This window comes from Thamnophis sirtalis, unplaced genomic scaffold (genome assembly GCF_051295495.1).
Source record: "Thamnophis sirtalis isolate CommonGarterSnake01/CBP01778 unplaced genomic scaffold, rThaSir2_p1.2 scaffold_7, whole genome shotgun sequence".
In the NCBI taxonomy this organism is placed as follows: domain Eukaryota; kingdom Metazoa; phylum Chordata; class Lepidosauria; order Squamata; family Natricidae; genus Thamnophis; species Thamnophis sirtalis.
This window is the reverse complement of record NW_028261387.1, coordinates 39,945,365-39,968,035: the sequence shown is the minus strand read 5'-3', so window position 1 is coordinate 39,968,035 and position 22,671 is coordinate 39,945,365. Positions and strand designations below refer to the sequence as shown.

At 44.0% G+C, this 22,671-nt stretch overlaps 1 protein-coding gene across 3 annotated transcripts in view; it reads right to left on the bottom strand.

Moving 5' to 3' along the window:
- TESK2 (testis associated actin remodelling kinase 2) overlaps positions 1-22,671 on the bottom strand; it is a 76,106-nt gene that overhangs the window by 16,496 nt on the left and 36,939 nt on the right. For all 3 annotated transcript variants that reach the window (XM_087719768.1, XM_014071351.2, XM_087719766.1), the window contains exon 5: positions 643-789. In XM_087719768.1, coding sequence (XP_087575894.1) covers positions 643-789 — 147 coding nt within the window. The remainder of the gene's footprint in view (positions 1-642; positions 790-22,671) is intronic.

Sequence of the window (22,671 nt, the reverse complement as noted above, 5' to 3'; positions counted from 1 at the left end):
TGCAAGACTAGCAGCGAAACTGTTACAGAATGGAATGGAACTTTGAAAATGAAAATCAGGTAATCAATCATAGCAACAGCTCAGCAGCAGCCAGCAGTACTGAAACAACCACAACATTCCCTAGTTTCATTTCCTCTGGAGTTACGGATCCTGGAATTTAGGCACATTCTGTAAGTTAGCTCAACTGAGGTACCTTGGTTCAAATTGTTGTCCTATAATGCACCAATTCACCCAGGTCATGAGGAGAATTTTAGTAGTATATATGGTAGATATTCCAAATTCTCATTTATAGTTCTGGCATATTTGCAGATGACTAGCTTCATTTAAAAAAAAAAGATACATTTTAAATATGCATATTTGAAGCACAGTTTGAAAGCAACATCACTATTCATTTTTAATAAGGTATTATGTTTTATACCAATAGATTAGCCTTAGAACATTATAGAAGTGAGGGAGCTATAAGAACATCGCACCAAATGAGTTAATTTTACATCTATTTTCCTGGAAATATAATTCTTAATTCACAATTGCAGTTTGCTTTCTTCTGATAGTAAGACAACACAGCTTTGAAAAGGGATAAAGAGAACAAAACAATTTCAAGAAATTTGCTGCCAAAAATACAATCAGATAGAAGAATATTACCTTAGAAGTCAAATCTCTGTGGAAAATTCCTTTATAATGAAGATAACTGAGTCCGAGAGCAATATCCAATGCCAGCTTTACTCGCACTGTCCAAGACAAGTGCTGATTACTATCTAACAACTGTTCCAGGTTACCACAGTTGATGTACTGTAAAGAAACAAAGCTATGATTTTAAAATGTAGTTCAAGGCAAACAAATACTGGTGAGAAAAGATGGCACATTTCAACATGGAGCTGGATTTAGTGAAAAGCTCTTCTTTGTCTGAGTACACTAACACATTAATGTAACTGAATTAAAATATCCTATTATTATACCAGTACACTGTAACCAGTTCCTCCAGCCAAGCAAAAATTATGATTCTATATTATAAAGATAAGATTAAGCACCAGAAGAAGATACACAATAATTTTGATTCTTATTCTGCCCAATTCCTTAAAGTGATCATAAAAATCAATAATAATATAGTATCCAGGTTTTCCATAATCATAGTTATTATTTATTAGCAGAGCGTGATAAGAGTTCAAGCTTTCCTCTCCCTTATATTTGTATAATAATTCATTTTCCTCTATCTCATTTATAAATGATGAAGAACTTGACAATTTTGTAAACTGGTGAAATTCTTCTACAAGCCAGTTCAAATTTCAGGAGTGCATAGTAATATTATCAATGATAGATCACATTTGTTGTGAAGAAAAAAAATCAATAATATGCAAAGAAATGAATATGAATTCTTCATACACAGATTTATACTATATATGACATCAACCAGTATCTCAGTATAATGTACTGGCCAACAAATGGAGGAGCTGTTAATTTTTAGCTAAAATACTTAAAAATCTAAAAAAGATCAAAACATTTTATTTGTATGGAGATTGGCAGAGATCTTAGTACCTCAGCATATTTTTGCCAGAAGTATTTTATATTGTGTCATAAAGAATATGATGGCATACCATTTTTAAAACTAGGATTATAAATATATTTCTTTGGCAAATAATTCTTTTTATTAAGATCATCTTACTATATTACTAAACAATGCAGCACGTTTTCAGGATCATTGTTCTTTATCATGGAAATATTAAGTTATTCAAAGTGGAAAATCTTCCACCAGAAATAGATACTTTTTAAATCAATGAAACCAAATAAATTTTATTACACCAGTAGCTAATAATTTCATATTTGCAAAGTGAATTTATGATTTGTAAGACCATAAATGTATAGCTGATGTAAGAGCTGTACTAACATGGGAAATAATTTCTGTTAATATTAACTGGACAAAGTATATGAGCAACTGAGGACAATAACTATAACTGCAATTATTTTAATTACTGCATTTGAGTTCAAACTAAAGACAGAGATGAAACTAGATCCTATGTCTCAGTGAATTTTACTATCTGCCAAATAACCTAATTATGGATTTATAAAATGTGTAACAGGATTAAGTTGAATGCTTACAAACTGTTTCCTAATTCAAAAAAACTGAAAGAGTTTGACAATAGTCAATGGGTTGAAACTTCTGTGGCTGAACATCCAGTCAATGAATAGGAAAACAGTTGGCCAAACTATTTTATCACAGACCAGATTGGAAAAAAGCCTCACTCTCTTTCAGGTTTCTCTGCCTGGAGTCTCTACACTGGGGATCTCCAACCTTGGAAACTTTAAGACTTGTGGACTTCAACTTTCAGAATTCCTCAGCCAGTTTACATGATCCATAAATGTAATCAGGTTTTTTTTGGAAGAATTATGGCCACCTTTATATGAACTTGACCCTTGCCTTTCTTTTCTTATAAAGACAGGGAGAACAATAAAACTATTAATGAAAGTGGTGAACATCACTTTAGCATGCAGCTTGATTGTATGACACTTTTTCTAGGTGTACTTTTTTAAAACATTTTTGTACATTATAAAAAAAACTTCTAACTATAAACTGTTCAGGATTTTGGCAGCCTATAAAATTTTTAAATAAACAGCCTCCAAGGCTCTGTTATGGAGTAGTATCTTGGCTCCAGATATTTCTGAGTGCAATAGATTGCCCATTTTAATCTAACTTTATATATGGTAATGGAACAGACTCATTATATGCCCTGGTGTTAATGTTACTCTGTTGGTTTTTTAGAAACTCTACAACTATTAATACTATTAACCCTTACATACATCTTGACAATGTATCTAAAATGGCCCTAGAAAGTATGCTATCCAGTGGTTCTAATCCTTTTGAGAAGGACATTTTCAAGTGATTTGACAATGAGATACCTATTTAATAACGATTATTAGTTTAGGGTATTCCTCGTAGTATCCAAACCTCTGAAAGAGAGTTTGGGTACTGCTGTGACTATTTCTTCATATGGTGCCTATTTTGGTTGTCTTGGGACATTTCATAACACAAAACATACCTTGTGGTTTCCATGAACATATTCTCAGTGTTACGGGAAATAAAAACTTAGAACAAGATGCAATTTCCTAACTACTGCAATTCCATTATTATGTCCAAACTGAGGAAAACTGAACAGTAGCTTGAACAATCATTGTTCATCTAAGCAAAATAACCTCTGCATCCCATTTGGAATATACTACTTTATATTCCTAAACTAGGAAGACTCCTATTTTAAAAATAGATGTTGATGATCTGAAACCATGCTATGGAGAGTGGAAAAAGGGCATATGTATATGTAACTCACAACTATTTAGTAACACTATTAAACTATAGTTCAGAGATAGGTGAAGATTTGGCACTATTCAAAGACTTTGAATAATGCAACTATATCCAGTTTCATAATAATTGGCCACTTTGTTTCAAGAACTTTGTTCCTTGTAACAGTAGCTTAATCTGATCTCAGAGCAATTAGCAGGTGAAAAAGGCAACTCCACAGAGAACATAATACATGACCTGCAGGGGAAAAAATCATCTGGAGAAGCAGAGAACACATTTATGTTTTTCACAAATACCAGATCTGTGCAGCAAGATTTTGCATCCTGCACCTCTTTGTTATTATATGGTGGTCTTATATATTTTTTTAAATCTTGTATCCACAAAGTCTACAATTTATTTTACCATTCATAATTCTCCCTAATCAAAATCTTTAAATGAAAAATAACATATTTATTGCCCAGATGTAAATATGGGGAAGAAATGGCAAACTGAGAATGGCTCTATTAAAAGTAGAGGTGACAACTATGGTGGAATGAAACCCAGCAAGTAAACTGGCTCTTCAAAATATGTCTCTGGACAAGAAAAGGACTCAGGATCACCCAAACTGCTCCATACATTTTTTCCTCACATGGAGATTGTAAGATGCCAGTCTTTGGCTCTGGAAGATGAGGAAATGCAATTACTGTCCAAACTGAAGTCACAGCCTTTATGGACACAGAGTTGCATGCTTCCTTTTCTAATCACTTTTGGAAATTATTTATTAATTGCTTTTCAGATATTAAGATCTTTCAGGATGGCAATTTTTTAATAGCACCTGATGAGTTTCCTTCAATTCTTAATGAAATAAGTTTTAAATATAAGTTTAAACTTTAAAAAGCTATTTGAAGGGATTAAAAATTCAGATTGTTTACGGGATAAAAGGAAGATAAAGTTGGTTTATTTTATCAAGATTAAAACAGATTTGTTATCTCTGATAACCCTTAGTGGACTTTTGGTGACCAGGACTGTATGATGAAGCTTTAAAGATTTGCTTATAAATAAGAGATGAAATATGGAGAAAAGATCTTTTGTTGAATTTTAAGAGAAGGTAAATATATTATTAAAGTTTATATTTGTTGCGATGAAGAGGGAAGTCATTTATTAAATATTTTTTCTTAATTATATTTTTATTTTTTCCATATTTTATACTTTTTTCTTTTTATTCTTTTAGTTGTAGTGTGTATTAGCTTTTATCTTTTAATTGAAAACTTCAATAAAATTACTGCAAAAACAAAAAAAGACTGAAAGCCAAGAACACTTATTTCTGGGTCAGTAGAAATGGCTACTAAGAATACTACTTAGCACTACCAAATATTTTGTCCTTTTATTTTTCTTTAATTATTTATTTATGTAGTTTGTCAAACATGTAAAAAAATAACAGGTATAAGTATAAACATAAATATAAACACAATAAATGGGTAAAAATAAATGGAGACAGTAGGACAGGGATGCTAGGCAGGCCGTGCGCTTATGCATGCCCCTTATAGACCTCTTAGTAATGGGGTGAGGTCAACAGTAGACAGTCAGGTTAAAATTATGGGGTTTGGGGATGTAACAATAGAGTCAGGTAGTGCATTCCAGGCATTGACCACGCTTTCATAATATTTTGAGAGATCTATGTAGATCTGGATGCAGGATCTGGACCAATGGAAAATATTTCTGGAATAAAGAAAGATCTCCAGATCATTCATATATCCTTCACACAGCTACTTCTCATGAGTAAACCATAGAAAAAGATATTTTATGTTTGGCTAGTGGAGTAGTTGAAAGTTGAGGGATTCTATTTGCGCTTGCAGCTGTTTTGGAGTCAAAGTTCTACCAATTCTCATTTATTAATTACTTTAAACTTTTTAAAACTACTTTTTAAAATACTAAGAACCTTTTAGATTTTTAGCGTGTGAGATTTTTCCTTCAACCTTTTGCGAACAAAATTTTAAATATGATTTTAAGTTTTATAAAAAATTAACAGCAAAAGGGGAATTGAGCATTGCTTTTGAAAAGTTATGTATGGATGAATGGACCAGATGGATTTATTATAAATGGATTAAGTCAATATAAGAATTTTTCCCATGGGAAAGAAGTTATGTTTTTCTATTGACATATAAACAAGATGCAAATTTGAAAATTGATCACTAGAGGGTGCAAGAAGCAAACAAAGCAATGAATGCATGGAGAAATGGGATCAAATGACTGCCACTGTTGATAAATTTATTGACAAAATAGATGATGGTATGGAAGAAAAATAAATATTGTACTGGGCAAGGAGACAAAGATATTGTACTGAACCAAAAAAAAAAGATTTAACATTGGATATAAAAATGTCAGATTACATAGAACAAGATGATTTAACTCCAACAAACATGGAAATTTAGAGCCATAGACTCTGACCTAGATCCCGAGATTCTTCAGAATTTCTAAATTTGGGGAACGGTATCAACTAGTAAAATCTCAAAGGCAGAAAAGCACAAAAATATGAGTAAGGGTTTCTTGGGAATAATGTCCTACAAGGAACCCCCATTTGAATATAATTCTGTAGTCTGAATTATGCATTATCAGTTAGGGCTTGGAGACAAAAGCTAGAAAGTCTTTTATATAGTCTTTGGTTACAAAATCAGCCCAATATCTTACATATACCAGTGACTTCCTAGCTCAAATCTTACACTGGACTTCTGGATTGGCTTTTTGGACTCTGACTCAGTTTGTACTCTGACTTTTGCACATATCGGTCTGAAACTTTGAGTAGGTGCTTGATTGACTCTTGAGCTGTCTTTACAGTATATTTTCTGCCCAACCCTTTGATTACATGTTATCTTTGAGAATCTTTAAGCCCATCCAACTATATCTGCCCCAATTTTACTGAGCTCACTGCCAAAGACAGGAGGAAAAATGAAATAATTGGGAGAGCCATGGTTTGTATCTTTACCTACTCATGTGTCGCAACATATTAATTTGGATGTTAGCATTTAAGATATGTATTATATATATTTTCCTATAATAGGTAGTGGTTTAGAAAATTTATTCTTGGTTCCAAAATCAAGTCTACATAACTCACATATTCATGCTTAGACTATGAAAACCTAAGGGGGAAAAACCCCCATACATAGCAAGATCTTTATTTAAACTAAGCCATGATAGTATATTTTCTTTGTTAGAGGGGTGTTAGTCCCTGTTGCTTAATGAAACAGTAATAAAAACATTTATATTTTACTGTTCTATTGTTTATGCTTAAACAGTTGCAGTACACTGGCTTAATAAGTTTTATTTTAGGAAAAAAACATGGTATTAAAAATTAAAATTCCAAAAGGCAATTTTGGTTGAAATGCATTAGGCTTATAGCTATTTTGTTATCCTTTTAGGATTGAGGCAGCTTATAAACTGTTTGATGGGACACTATTTTTTGTGATATGTTGGAATGTTCTAGTAGACTTTCATACACAGAATTATGAGTACCCATTTTAATTGTTAGATCTTTGAGCACTCATACATTCTTATGAGATATTCTTATGTATTAAACCATCAAGCATCAGCCATCCTTGACAGCGGTTTACTATAAAAATTTACAATTAGAAATGGTAGAACCTATTTAATAAAATTCAAACGGAAAGTAAAGTGCCCCCATCTTAGAAGACAGCGTTTATATCTTTGATACCCAAAGAAGATCAAGATACTACCCAACCAAAAAATTATAGACCTATCTCATTATTTAATGTAGATTATAAAAATTTTACTAAAATACTAGCAAATAGGTTAATGGTGGTTATTCAACAATTGATACATACCGACCAAACAGGTTTTATACAGGGGAGACAGATGAAGAGTAATGTTAGACTAATTATTAATGCATTAGAATATTTGGGAAAGAACAACCAAATTCCTGCTGCGTTCATATTTCTGGATGCTGAGAAGGCCTTTGATCGAGTTAACTGGCAATTTCTGTTGAAGATATTGCAAAAAATGCAGATAGGAGATAGCTTTTTACAGTCAATCAAAGCAATATACCAACAGCAAACAGCTCAAATCATCGTCAATGGAAGTTTAACAGACCCTTTTCAAATCGGAAAAGGTACAAGACAGGGCTGTCCTTTGTCCCCACTATTGTTCATTATAACTTTGGAAGTATTATTGAATAAAATACGGGGCTTGGATGGTCTAAAAGGGATCAAGATTAGGCAGCAAGAATACAGAGTCCGCGCTTTTGCGGATGATTTGGTCATAATATTGGAACAACCGCAGGAATCTAGTATGGTTTTAATGAATACGACTAATCAATATGGTCAAGTGTCTGGTTTTAAAATAAATTTAGGAAAAACCAAAATATTAGCTATAAATATGAATACTAAACAAAAGGAAGAACTAGGAGGGATGCTAGGATGTGAGGTAGTCAAAAAAGTCAAATATCTTGGGGTTAATATTTTAGCCTCAAACGGGAAATTATATAAGCACAATTATGAACCACTTTGGCGGAGTATACAGACAGAGATGAAAAAATGGGAGAAATTGCACTTATCCTTGCTGGGTAGGATAGCGGCAGTGAAAATGAACATCTTACCAAAAATTTTATTTCTTTTTCAAATGTTACCTATACTTAAAAAAGATGCGAATCTTTTAGAATGGCAGAAGGGTATCAACAAATTTGTATGGGCAGGAAAGAAGCCAAGGGTAAAGATGAAAATAATGCAAGGTGTACGCGAGAGAGGAGGCTTGAAATTACCTAACCTAAAATTATATTATGATGCAGTGGTGCTATCCGCAATTAGTGATTGGACCCATTTAACCAACGATAGAATACTGAATATCGAGGGACACGATCTGGTATATGGTTGGCATGCTTACTTGTTATTCAACAAAAAATTGGATAAGAATTTAAAAAGTCATATCTTAAGAAATGCTTTACTGCGGGTTTGGAAAAAATATCAATATAAACTAAATGACAAGTTACCCATGTGGGCAATTCCTAGACATGCAATTGAAAATATGAATATAACACAAAAACAGGATAGAACCACCTACAGACAACTTCTCACTTTGGAAAGGGGGGCTCTACAACTAAAATCTTTAGAGGTATTGAAAGAGGAGAAGGTAGTTCAAACATGGTTCCAGTATGGCCAATTACAGGCCAGGTGGAAAATAGACCAAAAAACTGGTTTTATCCATTTGAGGATAATTTGTTTAAACAAATAAGAGATCAAAGTTTAATGCATATAAAGAGGATATATAATGTACTAATACAGATGGATTCGGAAACAGAACTAGTTAAAGATTGTATGATAAAGTGGGCTCAAAATATTGAAGAACCAATAATGTTGGACACATGGGAAAGAATATGGGTAAGAAATGTGAAATAGGGCGTTGGTACTTACCTGATACGCCTCTTCTCATAGTGGGGGGAGGAGTATCCAGAATGGGTTGACCTTATCCTCTCGTGATTGGATTGAGTCAGATAAGCTCTTTGGGCTCCGCCCCCTGGAACCGGGCATGCCCAGTTTTAATGACGAAGAGCTCTCTCCGACTCGTTGCATCATTCACTCCAGACTCTTGATTCAGTTTTTTTGCTTTTATTGTCTTCAACATCAATATTTAAATAACAACATAAACAATGAACATAACACTTAGTCGTACAAACATAGTCAGGGAGGGACTGGATACTCCTCCCCGCACTATGAGAAGAGGCGTATCAGGTAAGTACCAACGCCCTTTCTCCATAGTGAGGGGGGAGGAGTATCCAGAATGGGACGTACCAAAGCCTGCACGTCCCTAGGGAGGGAGACCCCTGAGGCCCCATGTCCCCCACTCAGGCCTGTTGAGGCACGGGTCCTGCCCTGTGAACCGCCTGCAACACCCTGCGGCCGAACGAGGCCTCTGCCGAGGCAAAGGAGTCCAACTTATAGTTCCTAACAAAGGGAGAGGGGGAAGCCCATGTGGCTGCCCTGCAGATTTCGGCCAGAGATGCTTGTGTGGCCCAGGCCGTGGATGTGGCTGCACTCCGCGTGGAGTGGGCTGTGATATGATTTGGTGTCTGTAACCCCTGCGATTGGTACGCAGTGGCAATGCAGGTTCGCAACCACCTGCCAATAGTGGTGGAAGTTACCTTATTACCCAGGGATCCTGGTTGGAAGGAGACAAACAGGGCTTCAGATTTCCTGTTTGGCCTGGTTCTCCTGAGGTAAATCCTCAGAGCCCTCCTAACGTCCAGAGTGTGCCACTTCCTCTCCAATGGGTGAGAAGGGTCTGGACAGAAGTTGGGCAAAATCAGTTCCTGGGCTCGATGGAAGCAGGAGCACACCTTGGGAATGAAGGATGGATTTAGGATTTTTTTTTTATTTATGATTTATAGGCCGCCCTTTTCCCTGAGGGGACTCAGGGCGGCTTACAATACATGGGAAGGGGGGTGCAACACAAAAAACATAAGACAGTGCATAAATAAAAATAAAACAATAAAACGCAACTTTCATTCAACATTCGGGTGGGGCGAATCAGAACCTTATCCCCAGGCCTGACGGGATAGCCAGATCCTAAGGGCTGTGCGGAAGGTCTGGACGGTGGTGAGGGTGCGAATCTTCACGGGGAGGTCGTTCCAAAGGGTCGGAGCTGCTACTGAGAAGGCTCTCCTCCGCGTAGTCGCCAGTCGGCACTGACTGGCGGATGGAACTCGGAGGAGGCCTAATCTGTGCGATCTAATCGGTCGAAGGGAGGTAATCGGCAGGAGGCGGTCTCTCAAGTACTCAGATCCACTACCATGGAGAGATTTATGGATGGTAAGTAGCACCTTGAAGCGCACCCGGAGATCAACAGGTAGCCAGCACAGCTCGCGGAGGATAGGTGTTATGTGGGCGAACCGCGGTGCGCCCACAATCACTCGCGCGGCCACATTCTGGACTAGCTGAAGTCGCCGGATGCTCTTCAAGGGCAGCCCCATGTAGAGCACATTGCAGTATTCCAGCCTAGAGATCACGAGGGCTCGAGTGACTGTTGTGAGGGCCTCCCGGTTCAGGTAGGGTCGCAACTGGCGCACCAGGCGAACCTGGGCAAATGCCCCCCTGGTCACAGCCGACAAATGATGGTCGAAAGTCAGCTGTGGGTCCAGGAGGACTCCCAAGTTGCGAACCCTATCTGAGGGGTGTAAAATTTGACCCCCCAGCCTGAGCGATGGAACACTGGCCAAATTATTGGGAGGAAAACACAACAGCCACTCGGTCTTGTCTGGGTTGAGTACCAGTTTGTTAGCTCTCATCCAGTTCTTAACGGCCTCAAGACCCCGGTTCATCACGTCCACCGCTTCATTGAGTTGGCACGGGGCGGACAGACACAGCTGAATATCGACCGCGTATTGGTGGTATTTTATCCCGTGCCTCCGAATGATCTCGCCCAGCGGTTTCATGTAAATGTTAAATAGTAGGGGTGATAAGACCGAGCCCTGAGGCACCCCATATGTTAGGGGCCTCGGGGACGATCTCTGCCCCCCAACCAACACCGACTGCGACCTGTCTGAGAGGTAGGAGGAGAACCACTGCAAAACAGTGCCTCCCACCCCCACCTCCCGCAGTCGTCGCAGAAGGATACCATGGTCGATGGTATCGAAAGCCGCCAAGAGGTCAAGGAGAACCAGGATGGACGCATGGCCTCCATCCCTGGCTCTCCAGAGATCATCGGTCAATGCGACCAAAGCAGTTTCAGTGCTGTAACCAGGTCTGAAACTGGACTGGAAGGGGTCAAGATAGCTAGCTTCCTCCAAGGACCGTTGAAGCTGGAAGGCCGTAACACCACCCTATCTTGGTGAAAGACACAGAGATCCTCCCTGGTGGACAGCGCCTGCAGTTCGGATATCCACCTGGCGGAGGTGATGGCCACCAGGAACGCCACCTTCAGGGTCAGGAACTTAAGGGAAACTGTTTGTAATGGCTCAAACGGAGCACCCGTTAGAGCGTCCAATACCCTGTGTAAATCCCAGGAAGGGTACCTGTGTACCGTAGGTGGTCTGAGATTGGAGGCCCCCTTAAGGAATTGCCTGACCATGGGGTGGTGCGTCAGGCTCTGGTTTCTGCCACACAGGAGAACTGAGGAGATGGCTGAAACCTGTCTCCTAATTGTGTTAGGAGCTAACCCTCTATCCAGGCCCGCCTGGAGGAAGTCCAGAACCTGTGGCACCGTAGCCTGGGTGGGGTTGTACCCCCGGGAGTTGCACCAAGAGTCAAAGGCCCACCACGTGGAGCCATAGATGCGCTCTGTGGAGGGTCTGCGGGCGGCCTGGATAGTCCTTATCACCCTGGGGGAGAAGAGGTCTTTCCTCAGGATGCTCCGCTCAATCGCCAAGCGGTCAACTGGAGCCATTGAGGATCCGGGTGCTCCAGTGCCCCCTGGCTGAGGGATATCCTCTCCTGGGGAATTCTCCAGGGCCTCTCCACCGACAGAGACTGGAGATCTGCAAACCAAGGCCTCCGGGGCCAATGAGGAGCCAACAGAACCACTTCCGCCCCCTCCTGAAGGATCTTCCGTATGACCCTGGGAATCAGGGGCAAGGGAAGAAAGGCATACAAAAGACCCCTGGGCCATGAGCTCCGCAGAGCGTCCGTCCCTTCCACCCCCCGTGTCCGGTACCTGGAGAAGAACCTCGGGAGCTGAGTGTTGAGGGGAGTGGCGAACAGATCAACCTCCGGGCGCCCGAAGCACTCGGCCACCTCCTCGAATATCGCAGGCTGTAGCCTCCACTCTGAGTTGTCCACCTCGGCCCGGCTGAGCCAGTCGGCCCTGGTGTTGTCCACCCCCGCTATGTGTTCTGCCCTCAAAGACCGGAGGTTCCTTTCGACCCACTGACCCAGACGTTTGGCCTCCTTCATGAGGGCCCTTGATCTTGTCCCCCCCTGTCTGTTTATGTGAGCCTTGGTGGTGATATTGTCTGTGAGGACTAATATGTGCTGGCCCCTGACCGAGTTCTGGAACCGTAACAGAGCCAGGCGGACCGCCCTGAGCTCCAACCAGTTTATGTTGTGAGTCCCTTCCGCCTGAGTCCACTCTCCTTGCGCCATCTGAACCAGCAGATGGGCAACCCACCCACTCAGACTGGCATCCGTTGTTACCGTCAAGCGGTCTGGTGTCCAGAAGGTTTCGCCCTTCGTGATTGCTGGGGACGTCCACCAAGTCAGGGAGCGGGAGACCTCTACCAGGAGAAGTACCTTGGTCTGCGAACAGCTCGTGCGCCTTCGCTGGAACGGCAAGAGGAACCACTGGAGATCTCTGGTGTGGAGGTGAGCCCACGGGACGATGCCAATGGCGGAGACCATGGTGCCTAGTAGTTTAGACAGAGTGGCTAAGGACACCTTGCGCTTCCTGGCTATCGAGGAGGCTAGCTGTCTAAGCGCTATCTGTCTGTCGGGTGACAGGAAGACCATGCCCGCCTGGGTGTCTATTCTGGCTCCTAGGTGAATCAGACTAGTAGAGGGGTGGAGGTGACTCTTGGCTAGGTTCACTGTAAACCCGTGGTCCCTCAGGACTGTCATGGTGACGTCTAGGTCTCGCAGAGCGCCCCTAAAGGAGGATGACTGCAGGAGCAGATCATCCAGGTAACATTGGATGCGCACCGGGACCTGTCTCAGGTGCGCTGCCAGCGCTGCCATTACCTTTGTGAATACCCTCGGGGCCGAAGACAGCCCGAAGGGGAGGGCCCGGTACTGATAGTGGTGTCCCATGTAGCAGAACCTGAGATACCTACGGTGATCCTGGGCAATGGGAATGTGCAGATAGGCCTCAGTGAGGTCTATAGAAGTGAGAAAGTCTCCTTGTCTAACCCCCTCCAAGATAGAGTGTAGGGAGTGCATCTTGAACCTCCTATAGCGAATGGAACGGTTCAGGTGTTTCAGGTCAAGGATCGCTCTCCAGCCCCAGAGCCCTTGGGGATGACAAACAGGATGGAATAGTGCCCCTGACCCTGTTGCTCTGGAGGCACTGGCTGGATCGCCCTGATCTCCAACAGGTGTTGGATGGCTTCCTGCATCAGAAACCGGACATATCCGGAAGAAGCTCGGGGAACTGGAAAGAAATTCGAGTAAAAGGCCATGCCTGATGGTCTTCTGCACCCATCTGTCAGAGGAGGTGAGGTCCCAGCGGTCTGCGAAGTGCGCTAAGCACCCCCCCAATGGGGAGAACACTGGACCTAGCTTTAATTTCTGTGGAAGGAGCACCCCCCTCCGCCTCCTCCACCCCCTCGAAAGGGCCGCTTCTGCTGCCTGCCTCTGTCTGTCTGGGTACCTCTGTCTAGCAGGGAATCCCCCTTGATACTGCCTGCTTCCAGAGAAACCTGCCTCTGACCCCCTAAGGGAGTCCTGACCCCGAAAGAAGGAACCAGAGTCCTGACCCCGGGAGTAGGAGCGTCTGGGGTACGGAGTCGACCTGAAGCTGCCTTTCTTCTGGGCAGTGGCGAGGACCTTCCTCTTGTCCTTGTTCTCAATCAGGAACCAGTCCAGCCGAGCCAAAGAGGGAGTCCCCTGTGAAGGGGGCCGAAGCCAAGCGCCACTTGTGACGAACCTCCGCCTGCCACTGTCGAAGCCACAGGAGCCTGCGTGATGCCACCGACGATGCGATCGCCCTGGAAGCAAATCTGGCTGCAGCCAGGATGGCTTCCGATGAGAACTGGATGGCCGCTGCCAGCCTGTTGATGTCCTGATGTGACCGGGCGTCTGCTATGGGGGTGCGTTGCTGTAGCTCTTACAGCCACAGCAAGGAAGATCTGATGATGAAAGAGGCTGTGGTGGATACTTTCACAGCCCAGGCCGCTGCTAGATGACCCCTCTGCAAGGTGAGGTCTGCCTTCTTGTCCTCCGCTTTCAAGGCATCCTCTGGCTCCCCAGGCATGTTGGTGGATGTATGAAGAGCCACGATTGGATCATCTATGGCGGGCTGTGCAAGTAGCTTAGCCAGCTCTTGGTCCACATTGAAGAACACCCTGTCTGAAGAGGAGGGTGAGGGGCCAGTTGTAGGAGATGCCCATTGGCGCCTTATCAGGTCGAGGAAGGTCTTGGGCGTAGGAACAGTGTCTGCCTCAATGGCCTGCTCATCGAAAATGTTCTCCGCTGAGAAGCCCTGGCGTTGGGGTGTGGCCTCCGCTGCTCTGTTGCCTAGCTTGACCGTTGCCTTGGCCTTGAAGAGCAGGGACTTAAACAGTGAGGGCTGGAACAACCCGGTGAATGTGGGTTTAGGAGGAGGCATGCCTTCATCCTCTGATAGCTTGAGTTCTCTGATCTCGCCTTCCTCACTTTCATTGTCACTGTCCTCCTGGGATGAATCTGAGGAGCTGTGAATCTCTTCCTCCTGGGCTTCTGGGAATTCAGGAGCCCTGGGGGTGGGTGGGAGGGGGCCCCCCTGAGGCTGTGGCTGTTGGAATGCTGCAGCCATGTATTGCTGAAAAGCCTGCATCATTAATTCCTGGAAGTTGGGAGCCCCTGTGGGAGGTGCTTGGTTGGGGCTGATGCCCCCCTGAGCAGGGGGGGGGCTGCCCAAAAGGGGAAAGCCAGTAGGCAAGGCTGCCCCCACAGTAGGGGTGGTAGGGGATTGCCACCCCTGAGTAGAGCCCCAAAGTCCCGAGGTGTCTATAGGGATCCTTGCTGGCAGGGCTGGATTCTCCCCTGAGCCTCCACTGGATAAGGGAGTGCCTGGATTTTCTCCCCCTTTGCCTGGGGCATCCTGATGGCTGGCTGCTTTGTTGCAAAGCCTCTCTAAAGTCTTATGCCTCCTCCGCTCGTATTTAGAGGGCTTGGAGGGCTTGTGACCCCTCCCTTCCTCTGAATCTGCCCTGGGGGAAAGGTGCTTGGTTTTGCATTTAGCCTTTCCTCTCCCCCCCACTCCTCGGGCAGTCTCTGGGGAAGCCACTGACCTGGATGCTTGCTCTTCTGCCCCTCCGGTGGGGCTGCAGTCCATGCTTGCAGCTGCCTGGGATTCTCCTTCCTGGTAGCTGCTGGGCGCAGCCATCTTGGACCACGTGGGTCCTCCCGGCTTCAAAATGGCGCCGACCGGCTTGCAAAGGGGTGCGAAATTTAAAAGTGCCTGAAGAGAGGCTTGTGCTCCTGAGAGCTTGCCACGTGCGCTCCCAGCCGGATTCTCTTCCTCCTGCCTCTCCTCCGATGCCGCTGTGGCCAGGAACAGCTTCTTCGGCTTCCTCACGATCCTCTGGCCACGTGGAGGCAGCGCGGGTGTTCCAGGGCGTTTGGAAGCCCTGGTTCGTCGCTCAACCCTTGAGGGGAGCAACGGAGCGCTCCAGCGACTTACAAGCCTCAGCTGTTAGGGCTGCCTGCTAGAGGCTTTTGCCCATCCTCCTGCTGCCCGGCCAAGCTCCTCACTGAGAGTCTTCGGATGTCCTCAGTGGCCAGGGCAGCGTGCCGCCCCAGGGGGGCTAGTGGCAGTCCCAATCCTGCAGGAGGAGGCTGTGTGTGAAGCAGGGAGGCAAAACTCGACGGGTCCAAATGAATTTTCCTTTAGATCCTAGTAAATTCCTGGAGCTCCAGAATGAGCAACTTCTCACGATCGTTTTGAGTCAGAAAAACTGGGCATGCCCGGTTCCAGGGGGCGGAGCCCAAAGAGCTTATCTGACTCAATCCAATCACGAGAGGATAAGGTCAACCCATTCTGGATACTCCTCCCCCCTCACTATGGAGAATCACACAAGCACAAAACCTAAGAGAAAATTTTTATAAGATGTTTTATAGATGGCATTTAGATCCTAAAAAGCTGGCTTCTATGTACCCGAATGTACAGCCTAAATGTTGGAGATGTGGTTCTCTCGATGCTACATATTTTCATATATGGTGGACTTGTCAAAAGGTTAAGGCATATTGGATAAAAATGTGGTGGATTATGCAAAATATTTTTAAAAGAAGGATAAAGTTTACTCCTCAGTTATTTTTACTAGGTATATGTACTGAATTTACAGCGATAGAGACTAATTTGGTTTTGCACTTAATAATGGCAGCAAGACTGTTGGTGGCGCAATACTGGAAGAAGGAAGACTTGCCTACAACTCAAGAATGGACATTGAAAGTTACAAACCTAGCCGAGATGGCTAAAATATCGGCATATCTTAAAGACCATTCAAATGAGAGATATAAACAAGACTGGAAAAAATGGATTGAGTATATACCAAACAAATACGGGACTAAGAAATTACAGATAGCCTATGTTTAAGATTAGGAATAATCTAAACTGCTTAAAGTTAGTGCAACAGGAAGAAGCTGAGTTTAATGCAGAGATCTTATTAACTTCTTTTTTTTCTTTTCGTGTGAATATGTTTATTTTCATTTCATTTCGTACAGTCACATATATACTGTGCATAACCGGGGCATATAACATTGAACAATAAACACAGCCCTCCCTCTTGTCAACAATACCCCCCAAAATACAAACCCAATATACCACTTCGACCCACCATACACCCTTTCTTTCGCCCCCCTCCAACTTTCGTTCTTCCCTCCAACATTCCCCTCTACCCTACTCCCCCACTCCTCTCTCCCAATACACTCCCTCCCTCCCTTCTCATCCTCCCTCCAATCCTCTCTCCCGCCCTCTCTACCCCTCTTTCTTCTTTCCCTCTACTCCTCCCTTCGGTGTATTTCTACTATCTATCAATATATTCAGCTTGTCCTATTTTTACACTAGAATTAAAGAGCAACAGTATACAAGTGCAATCATGTTACTTTAAAATCTAACACATACTATATTTCCCCCTCCCCCCTCCCCCCTAAGACCCCACCTCCCTTCCCCCCCCTGACTTCCCAGAGCCCGTACACGGTATAGCTTTTTAACAAACACAGTCTAAAATATATTAAAACAAAGGAGATTAAAGGGGAAAAAAAGGAAAGTCAATAAGATCTCTACGTTGAACTCAGCTTCTTGCTGTTACCCAAACTTTAAGCAATTTAACTTATTCCTAATCTTAAGCATAGGCTATCTGGAATTTCTTAGTCCCATATTTGTTTTGTGTATAGTCAATCCATTTTTTCCAGTCTCGTTTATATCTCTCATTTGAGTGGTCTTTAAGATATGCCGATATTTTAGCCATCTCGGCTAGGTTTGTAACTTTCAATGTCCATTCTTGAGTTGTAGGCACGTCTTCCTTCTTCCAGTATTGCGCCACCAACAGTCTTGCTGCCGTTATTAGGTGCAGAACCAAATTGGTCTCTACCGCTGTAAAGTCAGTACATATACCTAGTAAAAATAACTGAGGAGTGAATTTTATCCTTCTTTTGAAGATATTTTGCATGATCCACCACATTTTTATCCAAAATGCCTTAACCTTTCGACAAGTCCACCATATATAAAAAGATGTAGCATCAAGAGAACCACATCTCCAACATTTAGGCTGTACATTCGGATACATAGAAGCCAGCTTTTTAGGATCTAAATGCCATCTATAAAACATCTTATAAAATTTTTCTCTCAAATTTTGTGCTTGTGAAAATTTCACATTTCTTACCCATATTCTTTCCCACGTGTCCAGCATTATTGGTTCTTCAATATTCTGAGCCCACTTTATCATACAGTCTTTAACCAATTCCGTTTCCGAATCCATCTGTATTAGTACATTATATATCCTCTTTATATGCATTAAGCTTTGATCTCTTATTTGTTTAAACAAATTATCCTCAACTTTGACAAAACCAGTTTTTTGGTCAATTTTCCACCTGGCCTGTAATTGGCCATACTGGAACCATGTTTGAACTACCTTCTCCTCTTTTAGTACCTCTAAAGATTTTAATTGTAGAACCCCCCTTTCTGAAGTGAGAAGTTGTCTGTAAGTGGTTCTATCATGTTTTTGTTCTATATTCATATTTTCAATTGCATGTCTAGGAATTGCCCACATGGGTAACTTATCATTTAGTTTATGTTGATATTTTTTCCAGACCCGCAATAAAGCATTTCTTAAAATATGAGTTTTAAAGTTCTTATCCAATTTTTTGTTGAATAACAAGTAAGCATGCCAACCATATACCAGATCATGTCCCTCGATATTCAATATTCTATCATTAGTTGAATGGGTCCAATCACTAATTGCGGATAGCGCCACTGCCTCATAATATAATTTTAGATTAGGTAATTTCATGCCTCCTCTCTCGCGTACATCTTGCATTATTTTCATCTTTACCCTCGGCTTCTTTCCAGCCCATACAAATTTATTGATACTATTCTGCCATTCTAAAAGATTCGCATCTTTTTTAAGTATAGGTAGCATTTGAAAAAGAAATAAAATTTTTGGTAAAATGTTCATTTTCACTGCCGCTATCCTCCCCAGCAGAGATAAGTGCAATTTCTCCCATTTTTCCATCTCTATCTGTATACTCCACCAAAGTGGTTCATAATTATGCTTATATAGTTTCCCATTTGAGGCTAAGATATTGACCCCAAGATATTTGACTTTTTTAACTACCTCACATCCTAGCATCCCTCCTAGTTCTTCCTTTTGTTTAGTATTCATATTTATAGCTAATATTTTGGTTTTTCCTAAATTTATTTTAAAACCAGACACTTGACCATATTGATTAATCGTGTTCATTAAAACCATACTGGATTCCTGAGGTTGTTCCAATATTATGACCAAATCATCCGCAAAAGCGCGGACTCTGTATTCTTGCTGCCTAATCTTGATCCCTTTGAGACCATCCAAGCCCCGTATTTTATTCAATAATACTTCCAAAGTTATAATGAACAATAGTGGGGACAAAGGACAGCCCTGTCTTGTACCTTTTTCGATTTGAAAGGAGTCTGTTAAACTTCCGTTGACTATGATTTGAGCTGTTTGCTGTTGGTATATTGCTTTAATTGACCGTAAAAAGCTATCTCCTATCTGCATTTTTTGCAATATCTTCAACAGAAATTGCCAATTAACGATCAAAGGCCTTCTCAGCATCCAGAAATATGAACGCAGCAGGGATTTGATTGTTCTTTCCCAAATATTCTAAAGCATTAATGATTAGTCTAACATTACTCTTCATCTGTCTCCCCTGTATAAAACCTGTTTGGTCGGTATGTATCAATTGTTGAATAACCACCATTAACCTATTTGCTAGTATTTTAGTAAAATTTTTATAATCTACATTAAGTAATGAAATAGGTCTATAATTTTTTGGTTGGGTAATATCTTGATCTTCTTTGGGTATCAACGATATAAACGCTGTCTTCCATGATGGGGGCACTTTACCTTCCGTTTGAATTTTATTAAATAGTTCTCTAAGAGGTTCTACCATTTCTAGCTGTAAGTTTTTATAGTAAACCGCTGTCAGGCCATCTGCGCCTGGCGCTTTCCCTAACTTTAGTTGTTTGATTACCTGCAGGATTTCCCCAGAGGTTATTGGTTGGTTCAACTTTTGCCTGTACTCTTCTCTAACTAGGGGTATTTTCTCTTTATCTAAGTATTTGTCTATGTCTAAAGCCCTAATTTTGTCCCCTTTGTACAATTCTGTAAAAAATTCCCGAAATGCCTTTTGAATCTCCTCCTGTTGAAACACCTCCTTCCCTCTATAATAAGGTGACCAGACGTCCCGGATTTGGCGGGACAGACCTGATTTTTCATCATTTTTCCCGCGTCCCGCCCGCTTCTCAAAAAGCCCCGCTTTATTTCGGCGCTCGCTGGCTCTCCCGCCCATCATCAGCTGCCGCTAGCTCGCTCATTCCTTTCCCCCATCTATTCTATTCTGCACTAAAAATCTAAGCCAGCCCAGCCTGCCGCTCACTGATTGGCCTGGACTCCAGCCAATCAGTGAGCTGGCTGGGATGGAAAACTTTAAGCACGCGGCATCCTAGCCAGCTCACTGATTGGCTGGAGTCCGCTTAAGCATGCCGCGCGAGTCTCCGTTTCATTTCGCCTTCGCTGTTTGCTGCTTCACTGGTGAGTAACCGGTGGGAATCGGGAGGCTTTGCCACTTAGAGTGGGTGGCGGCAGCTTTTAGCAAGGGAAGGCCTTCCCTAGGGAGTCTGGATTTCCCCCACCCCACCCCGCCTCCTCCACTAGCCTTTGTCCCTCCACAGGGCGGCTGGGGGGAGGAGACGGCCCTCCTCTCCTTCTCCCCTTTTGCAGAGTTGGGCGGGCAGGCTGTCTCCTCCCCCCAGCCACCCTACTGTGGAGGGACAAAGGCTAGTGGAGGAGGCGAGGTGAGGCGGGGCGGGGGGGGGAAGCCAGCCCGCGGCGGCTACTGCCAGCCCGCAGCCTCCCTACCCTGAGAGAGAAACCTGGGAGAAGATGCGGGGGGGGAATTCGCATGGGGCGGGCTGCAAGAGGGAGGGAGGGAGTCTGGGGCAGGCGGATGGCAGTGGGATCGCCGCCCGGGAGCCGCCAGAAGCCTTCCCCCCCCTTTCCTTCCCTCGGCTGCGAAAAGGATGAGTGGGGGGCGGAGCCGTGGAGGGTCTGGACTGAGACGGGCCGCGCTGAGGTGGGGAGACGGATAAGGCAGAGCTCCGAGCTGGGAGACACCCACCCCCAGGCCGGGGGGGCTGCAGGTGGGGGAAGGGCGGGGGGGTGGAGGAGCCACCGCAAGGGCACCGCATTTACCCCTGCACCGAGGCTGGAAACGGCAAAGGCGGCCAGGAAGGTCCGATCGGCCGAGACTATCACTCCGTGCTTCCTTCCCTAAAAATTTACATTTCTGTCAGAGGAAAGGTCACAGTGTTGTGTAGTAGGCGGAGCTCGGAGCACAACGGAGAGAAAATGAAAGCGGGCGACAGTACTGGCTCCCGCGAAGCGGAGCCTTTAGGGATTTAGGGAAGGGAGCCAGCCGTGGAAGGGAAGGGAGTGTGCGGGGCCGTGTGTGTGTGTGCACGCGCGCAGGCAAGCCGCCGGGGAATTGCATCTGCCTTTGCCAAGGGAATATGTTGCTGCTGCGGTGGTTGCTGGCCTCCCAAACGGCACCTGGAAGCCATGAGTGGTGGACGCAGCCCTTGGCGGCTTCTAGCAGGGAACCGTAGCGAGCATCTCCCCCTTCGGCTGCAGCTTCCTTTCCTCTCTCCACCCGCCGATGCTGTGGCTGCGTTTCGCTTCTCTGCCTCTTCCTGGGGATCGTGGAGGAATCTTGGTCTGGCATCATTGTGTATACCCATCCCAGCCGGGCCGGTATTTTGTCCCTTCTGTCTCCCCGTTGCTCAGAAAAGCAACCCTGGGAAGGTCCTTTGCTAGCAGGCAGGTTCTAGGACGCTTGCCGCCACCAAAGGACCTTCCCACAGTTGCTTTTCTGAGCAACGGGGAGACAGAAGGGACGCAATCTCCTTTCATTCTCCCTCTGCCTCATTCACTCGTTCGGGCAGCAGAGAACGAAAGAAAATTGCATAGCCAAGGACAAAGGAGCCTGCAGCCTCCTTCATTCAAATGTTCAGGCAGCGGGGATGGGGGGGGGCTTTCTCGCATGCCTTCTTTCTCTGAAGCCGCGCTGGATTTAGCAAACCTTGGGATTGTGTAGCAGCCAAAGATCGCCTGGTTAAAAAGGAGGAAGAGGAGGCTCCACTAGTCCGGAGCCCATCCGCGGTGGCAGGGATCCCCCACACACATACACACACACACAGGGAGGGAGGAGAGACAGAGAGAGAGAGAGACAGACACACACAGAGAATGACAAGAGAGACAGAGAGAGGGAGGGGGGAGATAGAGGTAAAGAGCCACACAGAGAGTGAGAGACAAACAGATACAGAGAGAGGGAGAGGGAGAGGGAGGGAGTGTTTATGCACAGAAGGAAGATTTAAAACTTTGGAGTGAATCCGGGAAGAGGGAAGAGATGGAGGACTGGCTTTTCACTCTGATTTCTGAGCCCCCAGCTGTTAGTGACGGAGAAGGACGAAGGAAGAGATTGCATTTTTGTTAGGCTGAAAGAGCTGTGGCGTTTTAAAGAAGTCCCGTTCTTTTTATTTAAGCACGAAAGGAAAAATCTCCAAAAAGCCCGGGGAAATGTTCCTTGCAAAGCATCATGGTCTCAGAGAATGCAAATGAAGGTGCTTATCTCCCTGCCCGGCTCGGAGTCATGCTGAGTCCTATTCAGAGGGCGGAGGGACGCTGTGCTTTTTTTTGTTTTGTTTATGTTCTCACAACCATGCAAAGGTGGGTTTTGTGCTACAAGGATCTTTCTTTCTTTCTTTCCCTGTCTGCGGTTCCGATTGCAGTTGCTTCGGTTTAAAGCACCGTTTCTCATTCCTTGCAAAACTGGGGCAGGACTGCCTCTCCTTGCAGCATGCTCGGTTGCAAAATGTTTCCCTGATTTGGTTTATAAGTTCGCAGCAAGGCAATCCAACAAATAGGAAAGCTTTAATAAGATTTTCTGACTTTATTTGGTCTCTGCTGCCACCCCCAACCCCAACCCCTCCCAAGGAGAGAGTGGGAAGGAGAG